The sequence below is a fragment of the Podarcis tiliguerta genome, assembly GCF_965153285.1.
Source record: "Podarcis tiliguerta genome assembly, chromosome: 2".
Lineage (NCBI taxonomy): Eukaryota > Metazoa > Chordata > Lepidosauria > Squamata > Lacertidae > Podarcis > Podarcis tiliguerta.
The window spans coordinates 2881129-2891247 of NC_139535.1; the positions used below are offsets into that span (position 1 = coordinate 2881129).

At 43.5% G+C, this 10119-nt stretch overlaps 1 protein-coding gene across 1 annotated transcript; it reads left to right on the plus strand.

Annotated features, from left to right (window-relative positions):
* Nucleotides 1-372: 372 nt before the first annotated feature.
* On the plus strand, nucleotides 373-9821 carry LOC310670514 (uncharacterized protein). The gene is made up of 3 exons (XM_083425980.1): nucleotides 373-430; nucleotides 4868-5079; nucleotides 8339-9821. Exons 2-3 carry the CDS (start codon nucleotides 4947-4949, stop codon nucleotides 9742-9744), a joined length of 1539 nt encoding a protein of 512 aa, XP_083282106.1. The 5' UTR covers nucleotides 373-430; nucleotides 4868-4946; the 3' UTR covers nucleotides 9745-9821.
* The last annotated feature ends 298 nt before the right edge of the window (nucleotides 9822-10119 follow it).

Below are 10119 nucleotides of genomic sequence, written 5' to 3' on the forward strand. Positions count from 1 at the left end.
TCTTCTGTAATCAGCCTTCTTTAGGGTCCAGCTTTCACTTCCATACATCACTACTGGGAAAACCATAGCCTTAACTATACGGAGCTTTGTTGGCAAGGTGATGTCTCTGCTTTTAAAGAGGCTGTCTAGGTTTGTCATTGCTGCCGTCGTACCAGCAGGCGATTTCTGTTCTCATTCTGAAGCAAAGTTCTTAACACGAGGTAATATTTCTGGGTTAGCGGCTCCTCCTGGGCTGCTGCCTGCCTTGCTCGGCTTGTGCTCGGCTTGCCAAGGGTTAAAAGGCACAGAGCTGTGTTTCTAGAGAGGACAGGAAGTGGAGGCGTGGGGGGGGCAAGGTCCTCCCGAGCAAAAGCCCCTCCCTCGCCATTCCCGCCTGCAAGCGGAGGGGCTGCTTCCGCCTCCCTCTCTCTCTTGCCAGAGCTGCCTGGGGGTGAGTCTCGCCTCCCTCTCCCTCCGGGTGCAATGGGGAGAAGGGGCTGCGGGGGAGGATGCCTGGGGGGCTGGCCAGATCGGGGGGGGGGCAGCCATTCCCCCAAGCCAAGCCAGGGAGGGGGCGGGGGGCCAGGGCTCTGCCCCGCTCTTCTTGCTTGGCCCCGTGGGGGGGGGGGAGGGGGTCTTGGAGGGGGGAGCCTGCAGAGAGAGCCCTGGAGTCTCGATCAAGAGTGGAGGAGGAGGAGGAGGAGGAGGAAGGGTGTTCTTCCTCTTGGCCAGCATCGCTACTGTTTCTTTTCTCCTGGCAGATCAAGGAGACAGCAGAAACTGCTACATTTTTAGCAGGGCGATTAGAGCCAGATCTCTTATGATTGGATCGCTTTTCTAACGTAGCTCAGCTTTTTTCGTTCTTTAATCAGTTTGGTCATTTGTACTGATGTCAGCCTCCAGGACGTACTTTGTATACCAAACTATATAGCAAACTATATCTGGTCTAGGGAACTATGCCCCACAAATAACCCAGAGATGCATTTTCAATAAAAGCACACATTCTGCTCATGTAAAAACACCAGGCAGGTTTGGAGTACATTGTCAGGAGCACGGCTAGGCAAACTGAGGCCCGGGGGCTGGATGCGGCCCAATCGCCTTCTAAATCCGGCCCGCGGATGGTCCAGGAATCAGCGTGGTTTTTCCATGAGTAGAATACAGTGGTACCTCGGGTTAAGTACTTAATTCGTTCCGGAGGTCCATTCTTAACCTGAAACTGTTCTTAACCTGAGGTACCACATTAGCTAATAATAATAACGGGGCCTCCCTCGGCTGCCGTGCCGCCAGAGCACAATTTCTGTTCTCATCCTGAAGCAAAGTTCTTAACCTGAGGTACTATTTCTGGGTTAGCGGAGTCTGTAACCAGAAGCATTTGTAGCCTGAAGTGTATGTAAGCCGAGGTACCACGGTATGTCCTTTTATTTAAAATGCATCTCTGGGTTATTTGTGGGGCATAGGAATTCGTTCATTTTTCTTTCTCTCTTCAAAATATAGTCTGGCCCACCACATGGTCTGAGGGATGGTGGACCGGCCCATGGCTGAAAAAGGTTGTTGACCCCTGGTCTATAGCTCTCCTTCTGGAGCCAGAGAGGTCGGGATAGTCACTTTCAAGGGCACCATTTAAGACGTAGAGGTTTATCCTGAATGCTGTTTGAGCCAAGCAGATGCCTGCAAAGTTTGATTTCTGATCCCTTGAAGAACGGGTGAGGAGGAATCCACTGGCTTCACAGTTGGGAGGAGACCATTTGTGCTGTGCATAAAGGGCATGATGATTAGGGCCCAATCTGGCATTGAGATCCCCTCCTAAAACTACAGATGCCTTTGGGTTCAGCAAAATAAGGTCTGTGGCATAAATTTCCCTTTCAACCCACAAGTTTCAGATCTGAGATTTCTGCCTCATCTGGGTCACATCAGCGTTAATTACCTACAGGGCCTGGTGGCTGAATTGGATTAACACTGCCCTGGCTTATGACTTGAATGAGGGGAGAGGGCTTGAAATGGCACGTAGGGTAGTGGAGACTAAGACCCCCAGGCCCCCTTTCGCTCTTCCACGCTTTACCCCTAGATCTGCCCCAGTTGAGAATGAATGAAATCCGTTGAGTAACAGCTCATCCGCTGTCCATGTTTCCTGGATCATTATGACGCAATGGTGGGAGAGAAAGCTTTAAAACAAGGATCTCTGCTGCATGCAGACCACCCGGCCACATTCCAGGATAAAAGCTAGGTCACTTGATTGTCACGCAGTTGCATTGTGGGTAATTTTTGCAGGAGCAAGAGCTTCGCATTGGTTTGAGATGGTTGTAACTGCGTCTCCTTCTGTGACGAGGGAGAAGGTGCTGTACCATCATGTTCCTGCTCCTCTGTTCTAGCGAGGAGACTGGGAGAATCAGTGCAGCGTGGTCAGCAAAATGTGAATTCCAGGCAAGCAGGGCTGCCATCTCTTCAGCAGGGGAGACTTCCTTTCACTTGTCCGAGGAGAGGGGAACTGTTTCTCCTGCGAATCCGGTTCCCTCAGGGCCAGGTGGGACTTCTGAGATGGGGAAGCACATGGGGCTCTGTTTCCAGGTTGGGGTTCTTCAAGTGCTTGTCAGAGGTTTCTTTTGCTTGCAGGGCAGATTCTTTGGGGAATCAGCTACTTGGGGTTGTAAAGATTCCTTGTATACTACTGGTATACACGGAATATTCAGAAGAGTCACTCTGTGCATCGCTTCCACTATTATTAGGAAAGTACTAGGGTGACCCTGCTGGGAGTACAAGATTCCCGATGGCTTTGCTCACAAGGGTCATAGGAACGTGCAAGCCCACTCACCACAACAAGGTGTTGATCCAGCGAGTGAGAAGTACATTTTGCAAATTTAACCAGGGTCAAATACCACCTATAGATCATTTTCATGTAGTTCTCCTTCAGTAAAGTACATGCAGAAAATTTCAAATCTATAATAATAATTTATTATTTATACCCCGCCCATCTGGCTGGGTTTCCCCATCCACTCTGGGCGGCTTGCAACAGAATATTAAAATACAATAATCTATTAAACATTAAAAGCTTCGCTAAACAGGGCTGCCTTCAGATGTCTTCTAAAAGTCTGGTAGTTGTTCTTCTCTTTGACATCTGGGCGGGTGCCACTACCAAGAAGGCCCTCTGCCTGGTTCCCTGTAACTTGGCTTCTCGCAGATAGGGAACCGCCAGAAGGCCTTCGACCCTGGATCTCAGTGTCTGGGCTGAACGATGGGGGTGGAGACTCTCCTTCAGGTATACTGGGCCGAGGCCGTTTAGGGCTTTAAAGCTCAGCACCAACACTTTGAATTGTGCTTGGAAACATGCTGGGAGCCAATGTAGGTCTTTCAAGACCGGTGTTATGTGGTCTCGGTGGCCTAACTTCCAAATCTAACTTCCAAAGCCTTTCCCAGTCCGTCATTAATTTATTACGTCCCACATCCTTTACCCATTTTATCATAACGCATTTGACCTGGTCCTCTTTAGTGTCCCATTCCAAAAGCAGATTGTTCATTTTTGACAGCAGTTTTCTACTACTTTCTACTATTTCTCTCTGCAATCTTGACACTTGATAACTAAATCGTTTCTTTTTAGGATTTTTTAAAGTTTCATTTAGTTGTAAATATTGTAACCAGTCTATTACATTTTTTCTTAGTTCTTCAAAGTCCTTTAATTTTAACTGGTTGTCAATTTCTGTTAACACCTCTTTATATGTCGGCCAATTTATCCTCATATTTACTTTTTTCAAAGATAATGCTTCTAATGGGGAAAATCACCATGCTGTTTTCTGTTAAAATAAATCTTTATATTTCCCCCCAAACTTTAAGAATCGAGTTTCTTATTATGACTATGAAAACTTTTATGAACTTTTGCCTTATGATACCATAGATAAGCATGCCTGGCGTTGCAGTCTTCAGGCTTGGGGACAAGATGGTGACTGGTTTTTCCACCAAGTTCTTTCCATAAGCCCCACTGAATTCAATGGGATCTATTCTCAGGTCTCTATTGTGCAGACCATGCCGGCCTTACGAAGTGGGGTGAGGTGCAAACAGAGGAAATTGGAACCACTGGAAAGGTTTATAAATGGGGTTTCTGTTGGGAAGGGGCTGCCCCATTTGTGCTTTTCCAGGGGCAAGAGAATCCAGTGAGATGAAGGAAGACTGGAGGAAATTTAAAGATTATCTACAGAAGCATTATAAAATTATGAACGTTTGAGGTATCAGATTGAATGTACAAGAATGTTATTATAAAAACGACAATGTTACAGAAAGTATATTTAGTAAGACATAGGGAAATGTAAGGATAAATAAGACAATAACATTAATCTGAACCAAAGATACGCCAGAGGGAAAGAGTTTACTACCAGAATATAAGATCTAGAATACAGAGTGGGAAGGCATGGGGAAGTCGCAGACTTAAGTTAATGCTGAAGAATACAATGACATAATATTTGTTTTTAATTTGTTTTTTATTCTTATCTTTTTCATTTTCTTTTCTTTCTGTATAATGTATGTATTGTTTTGTTTTTGCTATTTTCTTTTTGATGTGTTTGTCGATTTGTTTTCTGTTTGTTTATTGAATGTGGAAAATAAAATATTATTTAAAAAAAAAAAGAGAATCCAGTGAGAGCCAGTATGGTGTATTGGTTAAGAGCGGTAGACTCGTAATCTGGTGAACCGGGTTCGATTCCCCGCTCCTCCACATGCAGCTGCTGGGCGACCTTGGGCTAGTCACGCTTTTCTGAAGTATCTCAGCCCCACTCACCTCAAAGAGTGTTTGTTGTGGGGGAGGAAGGCAAGGAGAATGTTAGCCGCTTTGAGACTCCTTAGGGTAGTGATAAAGCGGGATATCAAATCCAAACTCTTCTTCTTCTTTTCTTCTTCCCTGCAGGGCCTCTGAGGCTCCATTTGCTTCTTCCTCTCTCCCAGGACCCTGCAGCTTGTTTTGGCTCCTTGACTCTTTAGGAAGGATGAAAGAGATGGATCCTGCAAAGCTAGCGAGGATGGAAGGGGGAAGATGGACGGTTGACCTGGTCAGGTTGTCTCCTACATCCCTCCTCACAGCCTCTGAGCGTTCCTCTCTAGGGCTCTCAGAGAGATCTGGTGAGTTCCAGGGGAGGGGAGATGGGGACATGGAGGGATGGAGCCAGAGAGGTATTGGGGCTTGCTCAGCTTGGGGGTGGGGGGAGGCAGGCAGGCGGGAGGAGATTGAGAAGGTGAGCACCTTTCTGGGCTCCACCACCTGCCTGCCTACCTGCGCCTTTGTTATCTGCACGCAATTTGAGCTAGGAATACATCACAGCTCCCCGGCCACCACGATGTATTGGCAGCTCAAAATGTCTAATACCAGTGCCGTGACCTGAATGCCCTACCAGTGTCAAAAAACTTACTGCTCCATCACACGGCAGTAGAAGCAACGAAGTCTGCATAAGGAAGTCAAGGAGGAGAATCGTGGAATCATGGACCCTCTTGGTAAAGCTCCCCGTTGGATCATAAGATCAGTTTTGAAATTCCATACATACCTCTATGTGAGGAACCTCCACTATTTGGATGGAGACCAACAGCACCTGGGATTCTCACATCCCCACCATGAACCCTGAATAGAAGGAGATCAACTGTGAATGTTCTTTGTCTAGTCATGCCTTTTTAAACAATGACCAGGTTTGTCTGAACTGCCCAGTAACTTCAATGTGTTCCTCTGTTAATTCAGAGTGTTAAATGTGGATATGAAAACATCAAATCCCCCCCCCCCAGGAGATCCTAGAATATAGTTCCCTTTCTGTTCTTCAGACATAGAATATTCTGCCAGCTTTAACTTTTCAATGATTGTTAAAATTCTGTCACATGACTCTGGCAATCTTTCTTTTCTTCATTTTTTAGACCAAAAAAGTTTCTTATTAAATTGCGATGACATCTTCTCAATTTATAAACTTTCTCTAAATTGTGAAAAATTTCTCTGGCAGTAAGACATCTGCCTTAATACATTGTATCACTTCAAATCTGTATAACACTGTTCTCATTTTCCTATTCCACTGTGTAAATTTTCCTCTATGCATCCTAAAAATTACTTTCTACTTTTCAATCTGCCTTTAAAAATAGTTTCTGAGAGAATAATTAAGAGTACACTGGCAAAGTGGTCAAAATGTTAATGTCAGTTTCTGAGGTAAAACGTGTCACTTTACAACTCTGCACCTGTCTTTCTGGATTATTCGTGGTTTTCTGGATTTTGTGGGCCCCAAACCCATTTTCTGTGGTATTTATATGTGTGGAGGTTGTCCCGGGTTGTTTGACCCTTGAAAAACATAGCTTTTTTTTCTTCTAGAAAAGGCTCTACAAGATTCTCTGTTTAGAGTTTATACAGAACACATTACATTACTTGATATACTAAAACACGTTTACATGTGCTTATATCTAATAGATCTATATATCTATTCTTTACTGATTTAGATTATTTCTACATTTATCCGATTCGTTATTCCAGACAATAAGCTACACTCAAAAAACCAAAATAATTCAACATCAAATAATACTGCTACATTAGGTATGAAGAGGGAATTACAGGTGCTTCTATCTATATGAGACTTTACAGCCTTTTTGTGAGGCACAAAGCAGCATAAAACAGGCAGCAGGTGCTCTCACAGAAAACCTCTCTCTCACTCGACAGTTGAGAACAGACCTAACTGATTTAGATTATTTCTACATTTATCCCATTCGTTATTCCAGACAATAAGCTACACTCAAAAAACCCTCAAGATGAAACGGTGAAATCTGCTATGATTAAATGGGCACAAGATGTTGGACACAACATTATGATGGTTGACTGGGAACAGTTATGGACCATGAAATTCACGGCATGTAATGCCTTAAAGAAGAATTTAATGAAAATGATTTATAGGTGGTACATAACACCAGTCAAGCTGGCAAAAATTTATCATTTGCCCGACAACAAATGCTGGAAATGTAAAGAAACGGAAGGTACCTTCTTTCACCTTTGGTGGATGTGCCCAAGGATTAAGACCTTCTGGGAAATGATATATAATGAAATGAAAAAGGTATTTAAATATACCTTTCTGAAGAAACCAGAGGCCTTTCTCCTGGGCATGGTCGGCCAATTGGTGTTAAAGAAAGATAGAACTTTTTTTATGTATGCCACAACAGCAGCAAGAATACTCATCGCAAAGTATTGGAAGACACAAGAGCTACCCACCCGGGAAGAATGGCAGATGAAGCTGATGGACTATATGGAAATGGTGGAAATGACTGGCAGAATCCAAGACCAGGGAGAAGAGTCGATGGAGGAAGATTGGAAAAAATTTAAAGTATATTTACAGAAATATTGCAAAATTAATGAATGTTAGAAGAATATTGGAATGAAGTTACATGGTTTTAGCAGAAGCGTTATTAAGAACTATATGAATATTAATTGTTAATGTGCCAAAGTGGAAAATTTAAAGTTAAATTGTGTTAGGATAAATTATAGAACAAAAATTGAAGAAGAGGAAAGGATTTGTTGAACCAGCTAATTTGAACTAGAATACAAAAAAGGGAGGTGCGAGGAAGTCGAGGAAATAAGTAAATGAAAGATGTAGATATGAAATTTGGATGTGTGTTTAAATGTTTTTGTGGGTTTTTTGTTTTTTTTTATGTTGTATTGTTGTATTGTATCCTTTTTATTGTTGATGTATTGTCTGTTGAATTTATGTATTGTTTTTCTCTACCTTTTTTCTTTTTATAACTATAAAACATCTAATAAATACTATTTTTTTAAAAAAAGCTACACTCAAAAAACCAAAATAATTCAACATCAAATAATACTGCTACATTAGGTATGAAGAGGGAATTACAAATGCTTCTATCTGTATGAGACTTTGCAGACTTTTTCTGAGGCCCATAGCAGCATAAAACTGGTAGCAGGTGCTCTCACAGAAAATCTCTCTCTCACTCGACTGTTGAGACCAGACCTAACTGAAAAAACGGCCTTCTGGAGTGACAGTCACCCTTTCCATAGCAACCTGGAGGCAACATTCACACACAGAGTTGTTAGGGAAGGTGAGGTAATTTCTGTCAGGTTTGGGTTTCTGTTTTAGCCTCTGCCCGTTTTTTAAAGAGAAGACCAATGTTAGAGTTGGAGTGGATTTCATGATTGTGGCAACAAAAATCCGTCCTAGAAAAGAGCCAGACTTTCTGAACCTCTGGTTCTCAAAAATACGTCTGTGAATGCTGGTCGACAAAGGCCATGACCTCTGTAGAAAGACCTCATATCTTCTGTTCTTCCTCTTTCACAAATGTTCATTAGCATTGTTTAATAACTGAGGGCTCCATTTCTTCCTGAGGATCTAATTAGTTTCTGTCTTTTTTGTAGGTGGTGATGAATTGGAAATGAAGAATGGGGGAGACCATGCCAAAATCCACACAGTGGAGAAGCCATATCAAAATTGGGAGTATGGAGAAAGCTCCAGTCAGAGTTCCCGTTCCCATCAAAGAACTCACAGTGAGAAGAAAGGCTATCAGTGCTCAGAATGTGGGAAGAGCTTCAGTCGGAAGGACCATCTCACGTCCCATCAAAGAATTCATACTGGAGAGAAACCCCATCAGTGCTTGGAATGTGGAAAGAGCTTCAGTCAGAGCAGCAGTCTCACTTCCCATCAAAGAATTCATACAGGGGAGAAACGCTATCAGTGCTTGGAATGTGCAAAGAGCTTTAGTCGAAAATACAATCTCACTTTGCATCTCAGAATTCATACAGGGGAGAAACCCTATCATTGCTTTGAATGTGGAAAGAGCTTCAGTCAGAGCACCCATCTCACTTCCCATCTCAGAATTCATACAGCGGAGAAACCCTATCAGTGCTTCGAATGTGGAAAGAGCTTCAGTAAGAACAGCAATCTCACTTCTCATCAAAGAATTCATACAGGGAAGAAACCCTATCAGTGCTTGGAATGTGGAGAGAGCTTCAGTCAGAGCACCCATCTCACTTCCCATCTCAGAATTCATACAGGGGAGAAACCCTATCAGTGCTTCGAATGTGGAAAGAGCTTTAATCACAGCAGCAATCTCACTTCCCATCAAAGAATTCATACAGGGGAGAAACCCTATCACTGCTTCGAATGTGGAAAGAGCTTCAGTAAGAACAGCACTCTCACTTTGCATCTCAGAATCCATACAGGGAAGAAACCCTATCAGTGCTTGGAATGTGGAAAGAGCTTCAGTCAGAGCATCCATCTCGCTTCCCATCAAAGAATTCATACAAGGGAGAAACCCTATCAGTGCTTGGAATGTGGAAAGAGCTTCAGTAATAGCAGCACTCTCACTTCCCATCTCAGAATTCATACAGGGGAGAAACCCTATCAGTGCTTGGAATGTGCAAAGAGCTTTAGTCGAAAGGACAATCTCACTTTGCATCACAGAATTCATACAGGAGAGAAACCCTATCACTGCTTGGAATGTGGGAAGAGCTTTTGTCACAGTGGGGATCTCACTTCTCATCAAAGAATTCATACTGGAGAGAAACCCTATCAGTGCTTGGAATGTGGAAAGAGCTTCAGTCAGAGCACCAATCTCACTTCCCATCAAAGAATTCATACAGGGGAGAAACCCTATCACTGCTTGGAATGTGGGAAGAGCTTTTGTCAGAGTGGGGCTCTCACTTCTCATCAAAGAATTCATACAGGAGAGAAACCCTATCAGTGCTTTGAATGTGGAAAGAGCTTCAGTAAGAGCACCCATCTCACTTCTCATCAAAGAATTCATACAGGAGAGAAACCCTAGCACTGCTTGGAATGTGGAAAGAACTTCAGTCACAGCCACAATCTTGCTTCCCACCAAAGAATTCATACGGGGAGAAACCCTATTGGAATGTGGGAAGAGTTTCAGAAGGAGGGCAGGTCTCATCCACCATCAAAGAACTCATACAGTGGCACCTCAAGTTAAGAACTTAATTCGTTCTGGAGGTCGATTCTTAACCTGAAACTGTTCTTAACGAGAAGCACCACTTTAGCTAATGGGGCCTCCCGCTGCTGCCGTGCTGCTGCCTCGCGATTTTTGTTCTCACCCTGAATCAAAGTTCTTAACCCGAGGTATTATTTCTGGGTTAGCGGAGTCTGTAACCTGAAGCGTCTGTAACCTGAGGTACCACTGTACAGG